We start from the raw sequence: 24,840 nt of genomic DNA on the forward strand, positions 1-24,840 counted from the left end.
TCTGTGAAACACACCTCAGGAAACTTCACTCTACAGGTTCAAGTACCTGAAGTTTCCACCCTATGGGATTTGGCTGCTTCGGTTTGTCCCTGTCTCCAAGCACACTTCTCTGGCTCATGAGACACCCCCACCCCCTCAGGTTTGCGTCTGGTTTTAGACAGCCCTCCTCCTTTGCTGTCCATAACCCAAGCATAACCACAGCATCCAGGATGCCTCTTTGTTCTCTCACAGGCTCGATAAATCGCTTCCTCCTGTGTTTCCAGTGTGCTTTACTCAAACTTCATTCACTGTATTAAAAGTAATTGCTCTGGGAGCTTTACTATCCTGCTGGCTTCTTCATTAATAAGTTAAATAAATCTCTGGCATGTGCTCAGTTAAAAAAAAAGGTAGTTTATTTCCAACAATATTTTCTACTGGTTTATGCACTTCTCATGATGGCAAGGACAAGATCTTTCCCGTCTCTGTCCTCAGCAATGATGACTTTGCCTGTCACATAACAGGGCTTGGTGGTGTTGAATGACTATATTCTAAACCCACGGCAGCATCCTCTTTGACTTATGAGAAATATGATTTAAGTTCATGAGCCCAAAGTCTAAAGCCAAACATGCCCAGAATTATTGAAGATAAGAAGACTTTTGCTTTGAGATAGAAGGTTAAAAAAAATATACGTTCTACTTCCTTGGAGCAGATGGATTCATTAGTGCCAGTCTGTGTGCTGGACATGGTCAACCAGAGACCCAAGGGAGGAAGGAACCTGTCTTAGTAGAAGGCACATGACAGCATTTCTCAACATCCCTGTCAGATCAGGAAAGTCAGACAAGTAAACAGGATCATAAAAAGTCTCAGAAAATGCCATGGTCAAAGCCTATGGAAAACACCCATCTCCCACTTGGGCGGCTCAGGAAGCTGCATTCCGGCCAAGGGCCCCGGCTGGGGCTGCTACAGCTCAGCTCTGGTTCCCCAGGAGTCCCGAGCACAGGACTGCTGCTAAGGAAAGTGCTTTGGACAGGAGGCAGGGCAGACAGAACCAGAGCCAGGCCCTTCTGGGCCTCATTCATCACCTTCTGGATGCTCTGCTTGCAATTATAGGAAAGTATCTGCTGCTGATAATTACACCTTGTCATTTTCACAACAGTGAGGAAACCGACAACAGAAGCGGGGGTGGGGGGACACTCCAAGTAAACAGAGTCTCTAAAGAGCAGATGGATTGTATCTACCGGACATATACATATACTTCCTCTGACTTACAGCAATCAAGCCCCAGAGAAAAAACAGCAGGAAATAAGAAATCTAAGACACAAGGTTCTTGTAAAAAGGTTATCTGTTTGGATTTTTAATACAAAATGACTCAAACAAGAAAGAAAATTATCATACAAGTCAGTTACTCAATTTAAAATAAACAGAGAACAAATTCAACAATTTTCAACTGACATTCCTTGTCTCCAGCATAGGTTAAAAAACAGGAGACCTCAAACCAATGTTTGTCCCTCTGAAGAAATCTTATTAGTATTATTTTTTTTTTTTTTAAAAAAAGAAACCAATCCCTGAAATGTGGCAGGTGGTACCAGAGGCCACAGCTGTTCTGTAAATGGGGTACAAGTGGTTGCTGGAGTACGGCCATCACCTCCAGCTGCTTGCTAGTGACGGTCATCTGAAGGCAGGTCAGCTTGGACACCATATGACTCTGGCCATAATGTAGCATGAGCCTCAGGTCACGCAGCCGGGAAGCCTTCCATCCCACATCTTCACTGAATCTCACCCATATACAGCCTCTTGTCACTGGATGCTGAGAGGACTGAGGGAAAAAGAACAAGACAGGAGACAGTGAAGGCTTGGGAACCCTTGGAGCTCAAGGGCCCTGTGTCAAGAGACAACTGTGACATGTAAGAGCAATTGGATTTAGCCTGAATTCTCCTAAACACTACACACAGGAAATTGCAGCCTGGCTTTTCAATCCAAGCTGCCTTGGAACTCCAAGGACGGCTATGCCATGGGAACCTCAAGCTCTTCTAAGTCAGACCCAAGGAAAGGATCTTCTTTGTCTATGTCTGTGGAGTCAGACACACACAGGTGCAGGTGTGTATGCATGTTTTGGGGCTGGGGCTTTCTCAGACAAGGTTCCTCAGACAGTCTCTTTATCCACTGGGCTGACCTAGAGCTTGTGATGTAGAGTAACTAGCCTCAAACCTCTAGGAATCCTCCTGCTTCTACCCACCCAGGGGTGGGATTACAAGTGTCCACCCACTCAGTCAATATGCTTCTGCTTGTTTTTTTTTAACACACACACACCTGGAGAAAGGTAACTTGTTTTTTCTTTAAATTTAAAGCCTATTACTCAGCTTAACTAAATTTATTATAATTTTAATCTAAATATTCACAAGTCATTCTTGTCTACAGTCCCTGCCACTCCAAGAGAGTAAATTATGGAGAGAACCTGAACTGAGAATTGTCAAAAGAACCCAGTCTTTTAGTCAGCCTTCTCTGAGGTGAAGAACAGATGTCACTCACCATCTAGGGCTGCAATTCCAAGATAGGCCTATAGATGGCAGCAATCCCCCTGAAGATGCCTGTGTTCCTTCTAGGCTTTTCTGTTAGCACCCCACTTAAATGAAGAGTAAACTTTTCTGAAATAAATACTGCTATTACTTCATACTGACTCTCCCTGAAATCCCTTCCTGTGGTTTATGTGGTGGGTTCCTCTGAAGAGCCCAGTATTTGGGAGGCTGAGGTAGGAAGATTCCCTCAAGGGTGAGATCAGCAGGGGATACACAATGAACAACAGCCAAGTCAAGCCTACACAGTAAGATCTTAGCTGGAGAAAACAGACTTTTAGTTTTGAGTGGCGGTGGTGGAGAACACCTTTAATCCCAGCCCTTGGAAGGCAGAGGCAGGCAGATCTCTGAGTTCAAGGCCAGCCTGGTCTACAGAGTTCCAGGATAGTCAGGGCTACACAGAGAAAACTGTTTGGAGGCGGGGTGTGTGTGTGTGTGCGCGCGCGTGTTTCCAATTTCATCCGAATATTAGTGTACTAAGAAAATCCTAGGTTGCTTTAGCACTGGCATCTCCCTTTATGCTGACAACTGCCTTCTCTTTCGGCCAACCCCTCCCCCAAACAAAAACACCAAACCAAACCAAAATAACAAAACAAAAAACAATTCCCCACAACAAACAAACAAATAAACAAACAAACAAAAACCCAAACCCCTGAAAACCCCCACACCAAAATACCTCAAAACCCAAATTAGCACTAGATTCACACAATAGCCCTGCCTGCCTCTTTCCCTCAAGTCCCAGGGAGAGGCTGCTTTCTCCTCTGGAGCAGTCAGCGCAGATATGGACTTACTGATAGGCTCATCGGGATGGAACGCCACTTCATTGATGGAGCCAGCATGGCCAGGCAGCTTATACAGGATCCTCCTGCTCGTGGTGTCCCACACGTACACAAACCTGCAAGAGGCCATAACGACAAGTGCAGATCCCTTAGAAGACGGGCAGGACACTGGGTCTTGAAGTGAAATGGGAATGTTTGTTTATTGAACTATACTCTGGGTTTTAGAAACTAGAACTGTACCAAGTAAATAGAGAGTATCTGGGGGCTTAAAACCAACCAAATCCTGAAATTATAGAAACACAAACATATCCATGTTACTGGTACAGCTTGCTCGTAATAGGCTGCAAACGCGGTGTGAGAGGAAAGGCACAAACCTAGGCATACTCTCACTAAGACCCACACAAGCTAGGCACGGTATGTATACCTGCAACCCAGCCATGGGAATAGGGAGGCCAGCCCAGGATATGTTGTGAGATGTTCCAGACCCTCTACCTGTTGGGGACTGCAGACCACCAGGCCCTGAATTCCCTGTAAACAACTTGTTTTCCTCTGCTCTGAGCAGCCTGCAGCTGCTCTGAGTACGAGACCCTGATGGCAGGGGAGTGGGTTCTGATGAGTCTGCAGCTGAAAGATCTCGAGAGCTGGGGCGTGGCCAGAGCCCTATCTATATAAGCTGCCCCTGAGTACAATAAAGTGGGTTTCCCCCCCCCCCCGAGACAGGGTTTCTCTGTAGCTTTGGAGCCTGGCCTGGAACTAGCTCTTACAGACCAGAGATCTGCCTGTCTCTGCCTCTCGAGTGCTGGGATTAAAGGCATGTGCCATCACCGCTGAGCTAAAGTAGGCAATCTTGTATCAAGGATGAACCGTGTCCCCACGTCTCTGTCTGTGTGCATGTGTTTTTAAGTCTCCAACCTGGTTCCCAGCTCGCGTACCATCCCGTAGTGCAGACACTACATCTACCCTCTAAGCAAACAAACAAGGCTTATTAATTACACCTCACAGCCTCATAATCTAGGCTCCAGCGCAAATGAGTAAAGCTCCTGAGTAGTTGGGCATATTGGCGCACACCTATAGACCCAGTGCTTGGAAGGAGCAAATTGGAAGACAAGGAATTCAAAGCCATCCTTGGCTATAGCAAATTTGAGACAAGAGGCAGAACCCTACCCTTCTCTGCCTCTTAGCCCGTGCTCAAGCCCTCTTTCCTGTCATGCACAAATCACTGTCCCTCATGCCCACCAAGGGCAGAGTGGAAGGCTGCCAGCACTGGAATCAGAGAAGCCGGGATGAGCTCCAGGGCAGATTCACTAGCTAGGTAATCAGACAACGGTGAATGGGGGATCTCTGTCAACCAGTTAACTTTAGGAGGAGGGACCAAGTTAGGGTGTGCCTTTCTGGGACCCAGAGGAAAAGGGAATGCCCCAGGTACGCCCTCTCTGTGTGGTTCCCTCACAGCATAGCTGAGCTTGGATTTCTCGTTCCTGTTTCATGAGTTTGCCCCTTACAATAAATAAATATATAATTGTTTTATCTTTTAGTTAGCCTGTTTATTTCTCGAACCAAGATAATTCAACACAACTGCTTCCTTCTGTTATAGTGATGGAGAAAAAGTGAATTTATAGTTTATTGAGAAAAATAAGAATATATGCAAAGTGTCTGGCACACAGAACTAATGATTGCTGTTGTTATTATGTGTACACGTATTATAAAGCTAGAGTCACATGAAATCAGCAGCCTGGCTAGTGTCTGAACAGGGCTGTGGAGGGTTAAGTGCACAAAAGGAAGTGATCTATCTGTAGGCAGAAAGGGGAAATCTGCCAAAGCCAGACTCGGCAGGAAAGCGGGTTTCTGAGGTGGATATTATCTCTCAAGTACACAGAAGTCGGCAGAAGCCTGGATCTCCAAGGGTTTACTTTAAGGCCTCACTCTTCATGGATGCCAATTACATGCTAAATTTAGAGAGTTCCTTGTCCTCTCCACATTTGGGCATGTCAACATTTGGTACAAACCAGGTTACTTATGTAATAGAATTGCTTGCTTACTTCAGGCTAACCGATGAGGTGGACTGTGAAATCCTGCCCAGCCCAACAGAGGGGATAGGCCTTCCTTCTGACCAAGCCACACATCCTCATGTAAGGAATGGTGAGAAAGAAGAGGAATGAGAGGACACTGTAAAATGAAAAATGTGTGTTGGGCATTGTGGCTCATCATCCCTTTAATCCTAGCATTTGGGAGGCTGAGATGGAGGCGGAGGCAGAGGCAGAGGCAGAGGCAGGTGACTCTCTCTGAGTTCCAGACCAGCCTGGTCTACAAAGAGACAGCCAGAGCTACACAGAGAAACCATGTCTTGAAAAACAAAACAAAGACACAATTAGGGGCTGGAGAGAAGTGGGTCAGTGGCTAGGAACACAGGCTGCTCTTCTAGAGGACTAGGGTTTGATTCTTAGCACCCAGATGGTGGCTTACAACCATCTCTAATTCCAGATTCAGGGAATCCAACATCCTCTTCTGGTTTCTACAGCAGTGGTCCACAGACAATCATGAAGGCAAGACACCCATACAGGGAGATATGGCTAGATAAATGCTTTAAAAATCTTTCAAAAAAGATAAATAAATCTAAAACAATTTAAAATGATACAATTACAAGGGGAAACATACCATCTCTACAGAAAATGATATAAAAATACTAAGAACGCTTTCCACTCTGTGAGGATGCAAACTTCTTGTACTTTTGTTTTAAAAAGACAGAGTCTCACTATACACTCCAGGACGGTCTCAAATTCTGACCCTGGATTAGTTTCCTGAGTGCTGGGTTACAGGCAAGCACCACGCAAGGCTCCTTGGACTATTTCCTAAGTTTCTGTGTCTTTTTTTTTTTTTAATGTGCCCTAGGCATGAAACAGCTTTGGCCACCGAGTCAGGCATCAGCTAGGATGAACAAAGGACTCCACTGCTCTGCCCCCAGCTGATGTAAGAACACCGCCACCAGGGAGATGTCTCTGCCCATTGCCAGGGGGTAGGGTTAAGTTTTCTTTATCTTAATAGAAAATCTCTTGGATTCTTTAGGGTAGCTTTTTAAACCTCTGAGACTCAAACCATTAACATAGCACTCTTTCCCTTAGCTATCCACTTGCCCCAAACACCCTGAATACTTGTCCAGTTTTCCTGACATTAAACTTTTTCAGGAGAAAAAAGGACTTAAAAATTTCCAAGCATGGCCGGGCAGTGGTGGCACACGCCTTTAATACCAGCAATCAGGAGACAGAGGCAGGTAAATCTCTGTGAGTTCGAGGCTAGCCTGGTCTACAGAGTGGGTTTCAAGAGAGATCACATTCTGAAAAAACAAAACCAAAAAATTTTCAAGCATATCTCCATAGGGAATCCTTAACTGTGCTGAAAGCTATGAGCTAGGGAAGAACCCTGCTTACGTGCCTCTACCATGGAGTTTCCAGGAGTCTCCACAAGCCCATTGCCCTTGGCCCTCAGATTCCCTATTCCACCTGATTTCCTCCCAAGTACATATCACCAGAGACACTAAAAACAACAGCATCCGATGGTGAATTCTCTCCCTTCTCTCCCTCATTCACAATATAAGGCCCTGAACCAGTTTAAATTCACATAAGAAAGCCCTGCTTGGGGCTGGAGAGATGGTTCAGCAGTTAAGAGCATTGCTTGCTCTTCCAAAGGTCCTGAGTTCAATTCCCAGCAACCACATGGTGGTTCAAAACCATCTGAAATGAGGTCTGGTGCCCTCTTCTGGCCTTCAGGCACACATGTAGACAGAATATTGTATACATAATAAATAAATAAATATTTAAAAAAAAAAAAAGAAAGCCCTGCTTATTAATTTGGCGGAAACATCCAGCTCATTTTGCTTAGCAATGCTGGCCCTTTCCACCAAGCCCAGATCTGGCTCTAAATCATCGTCCACACTGGCAGCTATGACCAATTGCTGGGCTGACACAAAGGCGTGTGGCCAGAGCACAGCATAAGCTGCCCCTGAGCGCAAATAAAGTTGGCATTCTTGTATCAAGGATGACCATGTCTCTCTCTGTCTGTCTGTGTGTGTGTTTTTAAATCTCCAGGCCCAATTCCCGGCTTGCGTACTGACCTGTAGTAGCATGGGCGCTACAGGCGTAGTATTGGAGAGAGTAGAGCGGTCGCTGTGCTTCACAGGGCGTCCCTTAGTCACATGGGTAAGGACGCCTGTTGTCTTCACATCCACACATTAAATGTGAGACCCGAACAGCCACGTCATTCTCTACCTTACACCAGGAGCCCTTACCTGTCCGCTGAGCCTGCGGCTATCTTGCTTCCATCAGGTGACCAAGAACACCGCAGGAGGTTCTGTAAGGAGCAGGGATGTACAAGACAGTTAATAAGCCAAACTCCCCTTGCTATACTAGGAGTCAACTGACTTTCAATTTTCTACTAGGCTTTGAGTGTCTCCCCAGAACGAGTATCAGCTAATATATTCCTGCTCAGAACAGCATGCTTTATAATTTTACTCATTCTTCGTTAAATACTTATCTCACTATTCTATGTGTATTATTTAGGTGTTTGGTCTGCAGGTGCGCCTGAGGTATGCCTGGTCACTGAAGAAGCCAGAAGAGGGCATCACATCTCCTGGGACTGGAGTTACAGACAACTGTGAGCTGCCAGGCGGTTGCTGGGAGTCAAGTCCTGGTCCTCTGCAAGAGTAGCCAGTGCTCTAAATGTTGAGTCAATTCTCCAGCCTGCTTTGTAATTTTATACCACACAAGAAACTAGACGCAGAAATGCTTAACCTACAGTTATTAAAAACAAAACTGGCAACAAAAATTTGTTCTGTCTTTAAACAAAGGCACCACTTATCTTGATCCTCATTCAAACGCTTTAAAATTTTATTTTGTTTTTTTAAAAAATTCTTTTGCTTTATCTTGAAAAAAAAAACCCAAACCCAACAAAAATAAGATTTGATTTATAGGGTAAAACAATCTGTGAACTCTCAAAAGAAAATCATTAATCTCTTAAGAAACTCAATCATAAAAAAAAAAAAAGCAGCTTCCAAAAGAGCTGATCAGGTACTTGAGGATTTGAGAAAAATTCTCTTGGACTCAGGCCATCGTGATTACAAGGGGAATGGGTATGGACCCACGGCTCCAACAGCAGGTATCTGGGAACAGCAATGGGAGTCGGGGTCCACAGACACTGAAGTCACAAATCCTACGGATGAGGACAGGCCCAGTGCGATCCCTCCCTGCGGCTGCCTTCTCCAACACACTGCATCAGAGCCGCCTCTGGTGAGAAAGACTCTGAGGCAGACGCGGAGCCTGCTCCTGGAAGAGCACACGGACGCTGAGGCAGGAGAGAGGGCGGCTTCCATGATGATGGCTACCAGACTTCACTCATCCTCAGAGCGCCAACAACTCTTTACCCTTAGCATCACCCACGATAATGTTTCCTCAGAGCAAATGGACAGGTACCACTCACCTTCTCAAAGTTGTGCACATTTCCTTGAAATATCTTCACACATCTTTCTTTGGGAGCAAAGGGCCGGACATCCCAGACACGCACTACAAAGCAAATCCAAGCCAATCAAGCAACAAACATAACTACAAGCCAGCAGCTTCCATGTCAGTAACAAATACTGTCTCCTGGTTAAGGAGGTCCAACATGACACAATACTAATTGCTTAAGCTCTTTTTGACTTCTTCTTCCTTTTTTTTTTTTTTTTTTTTGAGACAGGATTTTTCTGTTTAACAGCCCTGACTGTTTGGCAACTCACTCTGTAGACCAGGCTGGCTTCGAACTCACTGAGATCCACCTGCCTCTACCTCCCAAGTGCTAGGATTAAAGGTGTGTGCCACCCCACCCGAAAGATAAGGCTCTTTCATTCTTCCAGTGGGAATAAAGTGCATGAAAGCTGGGATCACCAATAATCATCCTCCTCATTAAGCTAAGGGCACAGAGAATGGAGAGCCAAGGACATAGGAACTGCAACAATATCGTTAAATCTTTCTGTGTTTGTCTGCCTTACACACACATACACACACCCCACACGCAGTTTTAGGGGGAGAGTGAGGCAGATCATAAAACATACAAAATCACAAAACATTTTCCAAATGATTCCTCTGCCAATTCAGAATCACATTCAGCAAAGTCTCAATATGATAACAATTTTTTTAATTAAAAAAAAATATTTTGGTGCTTGAGAGATGGCTTAGCGGTTAAAAGCACATGTTCTTGCAGAGGACCTGGGTTCAGTTCCCAGAACCCACATGGTGATTCATAACCAACCACTTGTAACCCCAGTTCCAGGAGAGCCAATGCCTCTCTGACCTCTGAGGGCACCAGCATGACAGTGCATATACATACACATAGGCAAAACATTCATATACATTAAATAAACTATTTGCTTTCTTTCTTTTCTTTTCTTTCTTTCTTTTTTTTTTTTTTGAGACAGGGTCTCATTTTATAGCCCTCCTAGGCCTGGAACTCTCTATGTAGATTAATCAGGCTGATATTGAACGCCCAGAGATCACCCTGTCTCTGCTTCCCAAGTGCTGGGATTAAAAATATGAACCACCATGCTCAGTTTTTACCTTATTTTTTGAAACAGGGTTCACTGAGCCTAGCACTCACCGATTGGCCAGTGAGCTCCAGTGCTACGGTCACAGATGTCTGGATTTTACATATGTCCTTTATTAACTGAGCCATCTCCTCACTCTTAAGAATCTAAACACCACTGACTGCTGTGATGCACATCTGCAAATACTCAACCTTTCCTTCAACTTGATGGGCACTCTGACAGACTAAACTTGAATAATATAGCAAGAAACCACCACAATGAGAATCAGGACACATGAACACTATCCTTATGATACCCACATGTCCCCGTCTCCAGGATATACAAACATCCCCATCCACAGGACACACAACACTGTTCCCCAGCCCTAGGACACACAACTGATGTGGGATTCCCCTCTGTATGCTGTGATTACCATTGATTAATAAAGAAACTGCTTTGACCTATAGCAGGGTAGAACAGAAGTAGGCAGGAAAAACTAAACTGAATGCTGGGAGAAAGGAGGCAGAGAAGCCACGTAGTCCTGTTGGAGACAGACGTTGGAACTTTACCCGATAAGCCACAGCCTCATGACGATACACAGATTAATGGAGATGGGTTAATTTAAGATATGAGTTAGCTAGAAATATGCTGAAGCTATTGGTCAAATAGTACGGCAAATCATATGGTTTCTGTGTGATTATTTTGGGGTTGAGCAGCCAGGAAATGAACACGTGGTCTCCTACAACAAACAACACTGTCCCCAACCTCAGGACACACAACACTGTCCCCAACCCCAGGACACACAACACTGTCCCCAACCTCAGGATACACAACACTGTCCCCAACCTCAGGACACACAACACTGTCCCCAACCTCAGGACATATGAACACTGTTCCCAACCCCAGGACACACAACACTGTCCCCAACCCCAGGACATATGAACACTGTCCCCAACCCCAGGACACACAACACTGTCCCCCAACCCCAGGACACACAACACTGTCCCCCAACCCCAGGACATACAATACTGTCCCCATCCTAAGGTCCTGGGGATTTAATCCAGGCCCCCACATATGCCAAGTGAGTGTTCTACCATACATTCTTTTTTTTTTTTGGTTTTTTGAGATAGGGTTTCTCTGTAGTCTACCAAACATTCTTGCCTCGGAAAACAGAAACTCTGAATCTAATTTTGTAACTGTAATGCTAGGCTAAAATGAGACTACGTCTTGGCTTCCTGTTCTGTAAAATTAAGAAAAACAACAACAAAAACATCAGCTTTTTTTTTTTTTTTGATACAGTCTTGTGAAGCCCAGGCTGACCTTGACTATGTAGCTGAGGTAAACTTTGTTTTTCTTCCTTTTTTTAAAAAAAATATTTTTAGTACATTGGTGTTTTGCCTGCATGTATGTCTGTATTAGGGTGTCAGATTCCCTAGAATTGGTTACAGATAACTGTGAGCTGCCATGTGGGGAATTGAAGCTGGGTCCTCTGGAAGAGCAGCCAGTGCTCTTAATTGCTGAGTCACCTCTCCAGCTCCTTTTTTTTTTTTTTTTTTTTTTTTTTGTTTCTCAACAGAGTTTCTCTGTGCAGACCTGGCTGTCCTTGAACTCGGAGATTTGCCTATCTCTGCCTCCTGAGTTTGCCACTGTGATCTAGCCTAACCTTTCTGAGACAGGGTTTCTCTGTGTAATAGCCGTGGCTGTCCTGGAACTGACTTTGCAGACCACAGAGATCTGCCTGAGGTTAACTCTGAGCTTTTTAAAAAATAAGCCTATTTCAAAAATAACCATAACAAACAATTCTTACCATTTTAATAGTTATTTAGGAAACCTTCATGCTCTTTACTGTCAGAATACCTAGTCAAAAGGTAAATCCACTGAGATGAGGATACACATATAATCACCCACTAGTGGTGAGAGCCATTATACAGCAAGGTCAGCTACACAGCAAAGTTTGATACTAATATGAGAATATAATCAGGAAGTAAAGAAGCCTATTCATCAAATAAACATTTGCCAAGTATCCATTACATGCCCAGCACCAATTTTGTTACAAGTGTGTTAGTTCCTACGAGCCTATGAAATTATATACCAAGGGAATTTCCAAACTCACTATTCTCTGTTTTATCATAATAAGCCCACCCTCCTAAAACAAGCAGAGAAAGGGCAAGAGAAAGTGCTTATAAATCCAGAACACTGAGGTGTTTTCTTGAGGACTTTGTCTCATATCAATGTTATTGAGAGGGAAGGCATTGTCAGAGAAGAGCACCCAGAAATGGCCAGCCAAAATTTCTTGTGTCCTGTTTGGATTCACAGCATACCAGAGCTGAAGAGTGTGGGGTGATATTTTGATCTCATTCTGACATTCCCAAGACTACCAATTAAAATTTGCTTTGAACCAGAGGGCGGAGTTAGCTACTAGCTGACCAAAATTAACCACAGAGGTTTTGGAGGACTGAGGAATAGTAGATACAGGAAGTATTAAGGCAGGGCTTAGGGATGGGTTCCACCTTTTTTGGATCAAAGAATGAGAGTAGGGAGGTCTGTAGTTGCTTCTTTATTTCTCTGATCATTCAGGTTCTTACTCTGATCTCTGATTCCTGAGATTTTATTGATAAAGAATAATTAGGGGCAGTGGTGGTGCATACCTTTAGGTGAATCTCATGTGAGTTCAAGGCCAGCCTGGTCTACGGAGTGAGTTTTAGGACAGGCTCCAAAGTTATACAGAGAAACCCTGCCTCAACAAAACAAAACAAACAAACAAAAAGATAAATGCTTCATTTGGTGCCTCACATTGGGTGCTATGTGTATTGAGTCTTTCTCTGTCCCCCAGACAGCTCCCAAATCATAACAAAGAGACTTCTTATTAACTATGAAGGCTAGGCTAATACATTCAGCTTGTTTCTAAGTGGCTCTCATAACTTAACCCATTGCTATTAACCTATTGCTGCCCCAACGCTGGTTTACCTCATCATCCTGCTTTCCTGCTTCCTCCTATTTTGCCATCTCCGCCCTTCTTCCTAGCATTCCCTCTGCCCGGAAAATCCTGCCTAGCTACTGGCCGTTTAGTTGTTTTTTTTTTTTTTTTTTTTTAAAAAAAACCAATCACAGTGACACTTCTTCATAGTGCACAGAAAGACTACTGTATAACAGCAAGGGAAAATCCAGCCCTCTATAATTTTACCTACATAGAAATGCCTGAATCACAGGGAGGAGAAACGCTGTGTGTACAATCATTCAGACTACACAGGAGCTTTGGGATTAGAGTCCTGGATTCTAGATCACCTCACCTAAACTGTCCTCTAGCTGACAGGGAAATGTCAGCCTCCCTTTGTCCTGGACTTCCATCTAATCCTTCTGTGTGGCTGGAGATTGTGCCCAGGGCTGCATGCATGCTAGGCAAGCACTCTCTTACTATTTATCCCCAGACTCCTGATAAAAATATTTTTAACAGATATATTTATTTAGTGTGTGCACATGAGGGAAGGAGACTGAGCGAATAAGCGAAGAAGCACATGCACTATGTAATGCACATGAAGGTCTAGGACAGTTGTGGGAACTGACACCCTCCTTTCCCCCACATCCTCAAGACAGGGTTTCTCTTTATAGCCCTGGCTGTCCTCAAACTCTGAGATCCGCCTGCCTCTGCCTCCCAAGTGTTGGGATTAAAGGTGTGCACCACCACTGCCCAGTTGACTCTTTCCTTTTAGTATGGGAGTCCCAGGAGCAAACTCAAATAATCTAGTCTGAATATAGGCAGCTTAATTAGCTGAGCCATATCACCGCTTCCCAGTACACATTATTTAATACTAACTCCTGTGGTAATATTTTGTCTGTGATCTGACAAAGCTTTCTGAATATCAGAGTGTGGAGCTAGTCATACTAGTTAGCCATAGAGGCCAGGCAGTGATGACACACACTTTAACCCAGAGGGATCTCTGTGAGTTCAAGGCTAACCTGGGCTACACAGGATTGAATCTGTCTAAAAGAGAAACAGAGCTCAAATAAAGGTGATCCCAGCACTTGAGATCACATGCTTTTCATCCCAGTACTAGGGAGATGGAGACAGGAAGGGAAATGGCTGGGCAGAGAGAGGAATATAAGGTGGGAGGAGACAGGAGTTCAGAGTATTCAGTATGAGGAGTCACAGAGTCAGGATCTTGCCTGCTTTGGTATGAGTAGTGGTAATGTCTCTCTAATGGCTGGCTCCTTTACTTTGTTGATCTTTCAGCATTTACCCTGACATCTGATTCCAGGTTATTATTATTAAGACCAATTAGAATTTGTGCTACAGCCCCCCAACCCTTACTTTTAGGGTCAATAAACACTAGTCCCAGAACATCTTTGTTCTCAAAAGTTACCTGTATTGTCCATTGCATTGGACAAGAGATAAGATCCCTCAGAACTTAAACTCAAGCCAGTTACAGAATCTGCATGGCCTCTCATGGTGTAGGTTAATTTGTTTTGACGCAGGTCCCAAACCTGTAAAAACACAAAACTGCACTCAGGATTCAAACTGAAAATAGTAGAGAAAGGCCAGGTATGGTGGTGCATACCTTTAAGCCCAGCTCCCAGCATTCAGGAGGCAGAAGCAGGCAGATCTCTGTGAGTTCAAGGCCAGTCTGGTCTACAGAGCCAGTTCCAGCACATATAAGGCCACAAATAAATAAGCCAAACACACCGGAGTCTGGAGAAATGACTTAGAGGTTAAGAGTATTTGTTGTTCTTGTGTAGGATCTGGGTTTGGTTTCCAGCATTCACACGGTGGTTCACAATTGTAATTCTAGCTGCAGAGAAACCAGTGCCTTCTCTGACCACTGGCACACATGTGGTGCACATATATGTACACATGCAAGCAAAATACTCATATACATCAAATAAAGTGTAAAATAAAAAGAAAGAAAAGTAACTATATAACCAGATGCCAGGCTTACTTATCTATGTCTAATTCCGGCACTCAGGAGGCAGATGAGGAAGATTTTGAACCTGAGACCAGCTTGACTCTCTTGACTATGAGACCATCTCAAGAGAACCACAAAGGCCAGGTGGTGGTGGCACATGACTTTAATCCCAGTACTTGAGAGGCAGAGGCAGGCAGATCTCTGAGTTTGAGGCCAGCCTGGCCTACAAAATGAGTTTCAGGGCAGCCAGGACTACACAAAGAAACCCTATCTTGGAAAAAAAAAAAACAAAAAACCTCAGGACACCTGATTTCTAGCATTTGGGAGGAGAGGCAGGAGAATCAGAAGCTCAAAAATACCCTTAGCTATCTAATGCATTTGAGGCCGTGTAGACAAAGCTAGGCACAGTGATGTATGTGAGAACATTACTAGAGACAGATGCAGGATTGCTGCAAGTGCCAGGCCAAGCAGGGACACAATCAGGAAACTGATTCACACAAAACAAAATGAAAACAAAGCCCAAGATTATATAGAGTAAACATGAAACTAGAAAACAGTTAAGATTTTTCATCTTATGTTATAATATGTATATAGAAACAATGCGTATGTACGTACATATGTATGTATGTATGTTTAGAAAAAAGAAAATGAAAAGTATATTCATGCAAAGAGCCCCTTGAGCCTCCTCTGGAAGGCAGACACAAGAGTATCTATCTAGGAGTTCTGCCCTTGGCTGTTTGTTCATCGTTGAAGTTCAAGTCCAGGGCTTTGCGCACTACCACTGATTACATCACCAGCCCCAACAGTATCTGTATATATTCTGTCTGTCTTTTATACTTTTAGTAATGCTGGAGATTGAACGTAGGACCTCAAGCATGCTAGGCAACTGCTCTCCCATTCTGAAAGATGACAAATAGGAATGCTTTGCATATGCCTGGTACATGGCAGGCTCTAAATATTATTGAGCAGTTCCTAAAAATAACTCTAAAGCCAAAATATAAAAATATTTACATAATAGGCGATTAAGCAAATATGTAAAAATAAACATTAACAGGAACAGAAATAGTCTGGATGTCAAAAGGAAAAAGATTAGCAATTTTGTGAAGGTCATTGGTATTATAAAAAACTTCATTTGATACTTACTGCCATGTAATTTTTCTAAATAAATAAAATATCTGACGTCCTCTAAAGCATGTTATTTTTTAGTATTCAGAAAGGAGTTAGGTGCATGTACTGATGTAAACATTTGAATATTAGGGCTGGAGAAGGGGCTTAGTGGTTAAGAGAACCTCCTGCTCCAGAGCAGCTGATACATAGCAACCTTGGTCATTTTCCAGTACCCACATCGAGTGTCTAAACAACTAACATTAACTTAACTCCAAGGGATCAGACACCCTCTTTTGCCTCCTAAAGGATGTACATACACACCCCTAAAAAAAAAATAATAATAAAAAAACCCACAAAGAAAGAAAGAAAGAAAAAAACCCAGCCACTTTGAATGGATCAGACACCCTCTTCTGCCTCCTAAAGGATGTGTGTACATAAACACACCCCTAAAAAAACCCACTTTGAATGAATAAGATACTCTCTTCTGCTTCCTAAAGGATGTACACACACACCCCTAAAAAACCCCACTCTGAATGGATCAGACATCCTCTTCTGCTCCTAAAGGATATAAACACACACACACACACCCCTAAAAAAACCCACTTTGAATGTTTAAATACATTCCTACGATGCCAGCATTCAGAAAGTTAAGATGGAAAGATGGCAAGTTTGAGAACCTACTTTCCAAACAAGCAAAATAAGCCAGGCGTGGTGGTATACACTTTTAATCTCAGCATCAGGAGGCAGAGGACTATCTGTGAGTTCAAGGTCAATCAGAGCTACACATACAAAACAAGAGAACTCCAAACCAAGACTTATTTTAGAAAGATGAAGGCTGCAGGGCTATGAGAATCAGGACACTTTCCAAAAACATAGGAAAGAATATTTTAGAACACAGAGCTAAATTTAACTGCTGTATTCATGGGGCTATATTTATGTTTCTCATATCTGAGATAAGTTCAAATTTCAGAGTAAAACTGGTATATATTAACATACAATGGCTAGGATTTAATCTCTGCAGAGACCCCGCCCTAAGAGAAGGGATAATACACGCCTCTGAGAAGACAGTAAACTACACAAGGACCAGGTAGACCTTAGGACTACATTGCACTGTGATGCACAGAAGGCCCAGCAGCAGCACCCACACTGTTTATAGTAAGAAGTCTTCTTCTGTCTGTCTGACCCTGTGGTGAAGACAGAAGAATCAAATTCTCACAACTAAAAAGAAGCTGGTTCCCTAAAAGCTACACACCCATAAGTCCCAAACATCCTGGAAAGGAACTACAGGACAAAGAGTTCAATGGTTGACAGACATCAGAGATGGGACTTGGCACAGAGGACAACACTGTAACCTTGGGGGCGGGAGGCTGTCCTACATTGTGGCTATTTACCAGTTTTCCGGTTTTGTTTTGTTTTTAAGATTTATTTATTTATTAAGTATACAGTGGTCTGCCTGCATGCATGCATGTATGCCCGCATGCCGGAAGAGGGCACCAGATCTCATTATAGATGGTTGTGAGCTGTAGTTGCTGGGAATTGAACTCAGGACTTTTGGATGAGCAGGCAGTGCTCTTAACCACTGAGCCATCTCTCCAGCCCCTTGTTTTGTTTTTTAAGACAAAGTCTTACAAACAGGTTGTTTTTACAACCAGGTTACCCAGGTTGTTCTCAAGTTTGTGATCCTCCTGTCCTGGCCTTCCCATGCTACTAGAGACTAAAGAGATGAGTTTTTGATAGCCATAGGAAATCTATGCAAAATTTTTTTTACAGGCACATACCAAAGTAGCATCTTTAATTTTTCAGTTATCTATCTATCTATCTATCTATCTATCTATCTATCTATCTATCTATCTATCTATCTGGAGCACAGACACAGGCTTCTAAATAGCATGCACATGTGGAGGACAGAGGACAACTTGCAGAAGTCAGTTCTCTCCTTCCACCACATAAAGCAGAACAGCATTTACCCACTCACTGTCCCAAGCAGTATCTTTTTTTTGTTTGGTTTTTCAAGACAGGGTTTCTCTGGAGCTTTGGAGCCTGTCCTGGAACTAGCTCTTGTTTACCAGGCTGGCCTCAAACTCAAAAAGATCTGCCTGCCTCTGCCTCCCAAGTGCTGGGATTAAAGGCGTGCACCACCACCACCTGGCCCCCAAGCAGTATCTCTTTTTTTTTTTTTTAATTTTTATTTTATGTGCAACCACATTTTGCCAGCATGTCTGTGTAAAGGAGTCGGATCCTCTGGAACTAGAGTTACAGACAGTTGTGAACTGCCATGTGGGTGCTGTGAATTGAACCCCAGGTTCTCTGGAAGAGCAGCCAGTGCTTTTAACCTCTCAGCCATCTCTCCAGCCCCCCAAGCAGTATCTTAAAGAGGGTAAAAGCATCATGGTTTTATGACATTAGCTCATTTTCATGTGCCTAAGCAGTATCCGGTAATTCCCGGGCCGCATCTCTGCTCTGGAAAGCACTGTACTAACTGGTAGAGTGATGAAGCTGGCTGGGCGGTGGTGGCACAGCCTTCAATCCCAGCACTCAGGAAGCAGAGGCAGGTGGATCTCTGTGAGTTCCAGGCCAGTCTGGTCTACAGAGTGAGTTCCAGGACAGGCTCCAAAGCTACCGAAAGAAACCCTGTCTCATTATAGCAAAAAGCTAAAAGTGATCGTTCGTGTCTTCTGTTGGGTGAGAGGGTTCAGCAGGTAAAGGTACCTGCTACCAAGGTCAACACCATGAGTTCAATCCCTGGGACTCACAGGACAGGAGAGAACTGACTGCAAATTCTTCTCTGACCTCCACACACAGAAATAAATGTAATTAAAAATGAATAAACAAATGTCTAGTCAGGGAATAATACACTCTATATTCTTTATTCGAGAAAAGATCTCTATGTAAGCTCCAACAGTCCTGGAACTCACTCTGTAGACCAGGCTGGCCTTGGACTCATAGAGATTTGCCTATCTCTGCCTCCAAAGTGTTGGGATTGAAAGTTGTATGTCATCAAATCTGGCCATATTCTGTAATTTTCACAGCTCCCCTCCACCCAAGGATTGCACATATCCTATTAACCACCTGGCCCTTGATGGCATTTATACAAGTCGATATACATTTATATGTAACCTTTGATTTAGGAAGTAATTAGAAAAGGACAAAAAAGTAAGTTTCAAGTCACTATCTTCTTTTTAGTTGGCATTAGTGCCAACCTTGTATAATCTCAAAACTTTAGAAAGATTAGCTTCTGATATATACACATGAAAGGTAAATACATATCAAGAACCGTACCTTGATATCATTGTCTATTCCACCAGAGATAATCTGATCGCTTGTGTCATTGAAGGTCACAGCCAACACCTGGTAAGTGTTCTGAAATGTCTGGATAGCTGCTTTCTTGCGGATGTCCCAGAGCTGAAGCAGAAAACAGGCAGCATCAGTAACATCCTTTTCAGGAGCAATCACACAGAACACCCTCACACCCACCTTCAAAGGAACAGAAACACTGGGCTCTTGCTACTGCTTGGCAGTTCAGCTATTCCCCATCTCAAACTTTCCCACCCAAATTTAAGGCATCGAACTACTAAACAGCTAAGTTTGCCTATAAGGTCAAACACATGTCTGATAAGCTTTAAAATAAACAGGGTGGGGGTTGGAGAGATGGCTCAGTGACTAAGAGCACTGGTTGCTCTTCTAGAGGACCCAAGTTCAATTCCGAGCACATACATGACAGTCAGTTTAAAAGGATCTGACTGACTCCTTCTTTTGGCCTCCACAGGCACCAGGCACACAAGTGGTGCACAGACAGACATGCAGACAACATACCTATACACATGAAATAAAAATAAACCTTAAACAATCAAAGTTAGTATGAAAAATGTACAGATAAACCATGCACAAGCAAGTGTCCATAAGACCTAGATGATAATTAAAACTGTAATTCTGATTATTAAGAGGATCATGTGTAGCTCAGTTTATAAACTGCTGCCATTCTGGGTCGATGCTTCACTTTGAAAGGCTGTAACATAAACTGTCCTGATCTAACTATTGTCTCCAGTGCTTGCATTATGAAACTAGAGTATCTTATGAAGTGAGGATCACTTTTCTCACTCCACAGCTTGGCTCAGATCTAGTGAAGTGCGGAAAAACAACGTGCACCTATATTCCCAGCTTCTGAAGAAGCTGAGTTTGTCAACTGCTTAAGCCCAAGGGCTCTCTAGGCCAATTGCAGCCTGTTTCAACACCTGAAAAAACAAAACAAAAACAAAAGACCCAAAAACAATAACAACAAAACCCTCCATAAACCTCCTAAAGTGTGAAAAAAACCAGTTAACATGCCCACAGATAGAAATTTCTCTACCGGCTTACTTCAAGTATCTGTGTGTGTATATACATGTGTGTATAGGTATATGTTCCCTTATTTTTTGAGACATACGTATACACATACCATATACACAAAACAAACAGTGAATTAACAAACAGGTAAAGAAATGGGATAAACCTTACTCCCAAGATGTGGCCAGTAAGACCACAGAGTGAGGTATAGGCCAACTAAGGCAAGAGTGAGATCCTGTTTCAAAAACCCCAAAAGAGGACTATAACTACTAGGGCTGGAGAGATGGCTCAGAGGTTAAGAGCACTGGCTGCTCTTCCAGAGATCCTGAGTTCAATTCCCAGCAACCACATGGTGACTCATAACCATCTGTAATGAGATCTGGCGCCCTCTTCTGGCCAGGAGGCATACATGCAGGCCAAACACTGTACATAATGAATAAATCTAAAAAACAAAACAAAAAACTATTCAGAGGGTAAAAGTGCTTGTTAGCTACCCTGATGACCTGAGTTTGATCCTTGGAACCCACATGACAGGAAAGAACTGACTCCTCCATGCTGTCCTCTGGCCTCCACATGCTCATCATGGTGTGCATATAAACAAACAGGTGAGATTTAAAAAAGAAAGGAAGGAAGGTGCTAGCGAGATGACTCAATTGATCAAGTATCTGCTAGATACATGAGTACCTGGCTCAGATAGATCCCCAGCACCCACGAAAAAACAGGCACAGCAGTTCACCTATGAGTCTAATGCTGGGGAAGAGGAGCCTGGCTTACATAGGGGACATAGAGAGCCTGTTTCAAAAAGTAAATACAATAAAAAAACAAAACAAAACAAAAGCTACAAACAAAACCACCACAAAAACCACTGTTACTCATTAGAATAATGAGATTATTTATCTTTTCGGGACAGGGTCTTACTATATAGCTCTATATGTAACTCGCCATGTAACCCAGGCTGCCATGCCTACAATCTCAGCACCCAGGAGGCTGACGCAGGCAGATCACTTTCAATTTCAGGCTGGTCTGTACTACACAGTAAGTCCCTGACTGGAAATCAATCAACGCACCAACCAACCCCAACAAAAAGAGCCAGGCACTGCAGTACACATCAGGAGATCAGCTTGGCAACATGGTGAGACTCAAGTGTCAAAACACACCTGAAATCCCAGCACCCAGAAGGCTTAGACAGGAGGAACAAAAGTTCTGAGGTGAGGCTTGTCTACACAGTAAGTTTGTGTCTCAAAAAACTAAACCAAAAAACCCATGAGTTCCTTATCTTCCCAATCCCCCCCCACACAAGCACAATGACCACAGTAATGTAGCACCACATTCATCTGCGAAAAAAGTACACATGTGTGTAGTATGTATCTGTGATGTATAGCTATGTATGTGTGATATAAAAAATCTTATGAATGTGGTTGTGGAAGTCAAAGGTTGACATATACCTCTCCTTATATATTGAGGTGAGGTGTGGGTTATTTCTTTACACTGTGTGAATATATGTCACTGTGACTGGTTTATTAAAGAAGCTGACTGGTCAACAGCTGGACAGGATAAGGTTGGGGGAGAGCCAAACAGAATGATGGAAAGAAGGGCGGAGTTGGTGGAGTCAGGAGTCGCCAGCAGATGCAGGGAGAAGCAAGAGAGTAACAAGTCACATGGCAAAGTGTAGATAAGAAATATGGGTTAATGGTCCAATATGGCGGCGCCCAGTGGCGGTGTGAACTGTGAAGAGTTTGCCGAGTTCCAGGAATTACTCAAGGTGATGAGGACAATTGATGACAGAATAGTACATGAATTAAACACTACGGTTCGAACAGCTTCCTTTGCAGGGAAGATTGATGCCAGCCAAACCTGTAAACAGCTTTATGAGTCTTTGATGGCAGCTCATGTCAGTAGGGACAGAGTTATAAAGAACTGTATAGCCCAAACCTCAGAAGTAGTAAAAAGTCTCCGAGAAGAAAGAGAGAAGAACCTGGATGACTTAACGTTATTAAAGCAGCTTAGAAAAGAACAGACAAAGTTGAAATGGATGCAATCAGAACTAAATGTTGAAGAAGTGGTAAATGACAGGAGCTGGAAGGTGTTTAATGAACGCTGCCGAATTCACTTCAAGCCTCCAAAGAATGAGTAGAGGTTTTTTTTTTTTTGGGTCATCTCATCAACTAAGCGTGACAGACGTCACATCAGGGCGGGCTCCTGGGGATGGTCTCCGAGCCAGCAGGCCAATTCTCATAATTATAATAATCAATTACTATTTTATACTGATTCTGTACAAATGTTTTGTAACTATTAAAATAATTTTCTGAAAAAAAAAAGAAATATGGGTTAACACAAGAGGAAAAAAAATGGGCTAACATAAATGTAGGAGTTAGCTAGTAACAAGCCTGAGCTATTGGCCGTGCATTTATAATTAATATTAAGTCACTTCCACCTATAGTGGGGTCTCTAACTAAACCTGGAGTGTGCCATTTCAGCTAGTCTCATAAGGCAGCTTGTTCCATAGATTCCCTGTCTCTACTGCCAGTGCACTAGGATTACAGTAGGCCACCAGGTCCACCATCTTTTTCACTTGGGTAGTAGGGATCTAAACTTTGGTCCCCATGCTTGGACAAAGAGCACTTTACCCCACCTGAAAAAAATGAGACTGTTTTACCACGTGGCCTTAATGTTAAATTGGTACATGGTGGTGTACTTGAGGAAAGTGGACTCCGGGAGAGGAGAGGTTCTCTGTTGTCTCCTTCAAACCCTAATCCAGGATCAAGCTGGCTCTGTAATGGGGAGACAGGGAAACAGCAGCAGCTAAGGGAATTAAATCCTATGCCTTTGAGAACTGCTAGAAGGTAACCAATTCCAACAGAGCCACTATTATCCCATGATACAAAAGTGCCTGTAGCAGGAACGAGAAGCCAGGGAGAAAGCTCAGTGGGGCTCTCCAGCAGAGTGCTTCAACTTCCCCAGCTGATTTCTGCTGGGTGGCTTTTTGTTTGTTTTCTGTTTTTTTTCCCCCCAAGAAAAGGTTTCTCTATTATAGCCCTAGCTGTACTGGAACTAGCTCTTGTACACCAGGCTGGCCTCATACTCAGAGATCACCTCCCAAGTGCTGGGATTAAAGGCATGTCGCACCAATGCCCAGCTACTGCTGGGTGTTTGTGTAAGCTCTGATTTGATAGTGTTACCTTTGTCTGCTTTCTCAAGCAGGCTACTTCAAGCATCTCTACTGGCCATTAGAAACTAATTTGAGGATGTTTTGCTATTTGTGCTACCTTCTATTTGTTCTTTTATACTTGCTTTTTTGCTATGTACTTAATAAATTCACTCATTCAGAACCGAAGGTATGGCTGTCATAGATCATTCTCCACACTGCACAGAAAAGTAGCCTAGCTACTCAAATTTGAGATTTCCCCCAGACACTGAGATTGTAGCTTGCCTCATTTTATTTGTAGGGAAAGTCCAGAAACACAGACAAGCTAGAGGTTGCCAGGGGCTGGAATATAGGAAGGAAACAAGAATGACTTCATTGCTTTCTTTGGGCATGAGGAGATGTCTGGGTATCAAAGTCACTTTAATTTTGATTTATTTAATTTAAGTGACAGAGACTGAACCAAGGACCCTGCGCATGCTAGGCAAGGGTAACACTGAGTCACAGCCCCGTCTAGCTTTTTAAGATTTCAGTGGTGAATTTAAATTTTATCTCAAGTAAAGGAGTCTATAGGAGAGACATCTGAGCAAAGGGTGCTTTCCCTTTCTTTTTAAACAGACATAAGCTGAGCAACTGTCAGAACACACTCAGACTTCCTGATTTGGAAGTCAAAGCCTTGATAATTCAGCGCCCACATATATGGTGAAACTTTGTCTCAACAGATAATCTTTACACAGATCAAAACAATCTTTGTCCCTTATTTTTGAGGCAGAGATTCACTATGTAGCCCAGGCTAGTCTGAAACTCACCATTTTCTTGCCTCAGCCTCCTGTGTACTGGGATTACAGGCGTGTGCCTCAACGCCTGGCGCCAATCTGTTTTTAACCTAAAAGGTACGGTAGTCACTTAAAGTTTGATTAAAATAATTAAAAAATTTTGAAATAATCACAAACTTCCTGAAAAGTTGAAAAAGAATTTTTTTTCCCTAAATTCATTTTAGAGGGAGTGCTGACTAGTGACTCATCTCCCCAGCACCTCCTAGTGTTTGTCCACACAAATGTTTCTTATGTAACTCCTGTGCGCCATCAACAGAAAGAAACCACCAAGACACGTGTTTGTCGTGGCACTCAAACACCATTCAAGCTTAACCACTACCCACTGGCCCTTTTCAAAAAGACACCAAGATTCAGTTTGGAATTCTGTGTTAAATCTGTCATGTCTTTTTTAGTCTCTTTCAGATTTTCCTTAAGCTTTGTGACCCTGGCACTTGTGAAAAACACAGGAATGCTCCTCTCTGTGCTTGCGTTTGTCTGGCATTGCATCAGCGAGACTGAAGGGTTATCTTTAGTAGGGATATCACAGAAATAGTAACATCTTTATCAGGCACTAGCGAACAGCTCACAATCCTGTCTCATTACTGATAACATTCAGTTGCAGCATTTGCCCAGAAATTTTTGTACAAGATGTTCTAAGCTCATCTTAAAGTACT

At 43.2% G+C, this 24,840-nt stretch overlaps 1 protein-coding gene, 1 non-coding gene and 1 pseudogene across 2 annotated transcripts in view; 1 reads left to right on the plus strand and 2 right to left on the minus strand.

Moving 5' to 3' along the window:
• Window positions 1–1,303: 1,303 nt before the first annotated feature.
• The window catches only part of Snrnp40 (small nuclear ribonucleoprotein U5 subunit 40), a 35,386-nt gene continuing 11,849 nt past the window's right edge, over window positions 1,304–24,840 (minus strand). The window contains exons 5-10 of the mRNA XM_048434240.3: window positions 19,166–19,288; window positions 14,240–14,360; window positions 8,801–8,883; window positions 7,614–7,675; window positions 3,344–3,447; window positions 1,304–1,795 (exon numbers count right to left, since the gene is read on the minus strand). Coding sequence (XP_048290197.1) covers window positions 1,746–1,795; window positions 3,344–3,447; window positions 7,614–7,675; window positions 8,801–8,883; window positions 14,240–14,360; window positions 19,166–19,288 — 543 coding nt within the window. The 3' untranslated portion in view covers window positions 1,304–1,745. The remainder of the gene's footprint in view (window positions 1,796–3,343; window positions 3,448–7,613; window positions 7,676–8,800; window positions 8,884–14,239; window positions 14,361–19,165; window positions 19,289–24,840) is intronic.
• Window positions 6,208–6,347, minus strand: LOC125400554 (small nucleolar RNA SNORA48). The gene has a single exon (XR_007231993.3). It is a non-coding gene; the product is annotated as a small nucleolar RNA SNORA48 (small nucleolar RNA).
• LOC125400311 (protein MIX23 pseudogene) lies at window positions 21,905–22,531 on the plus strand (annotated as a pseudogene).

Source organism: Myodes glareolus, chromosome 3 (genome assembly GCF_982192425.1).
Source record: "Myodes glareolus chromosome 3, mMyoGla1.1, whole genome shotgun sequence".
Lineage (NCBI taxonomy): Eukaryota > Metazoa > Chordata > Mammalia > Rodentia > Cricetidae > Myodes > Myodes glareolus.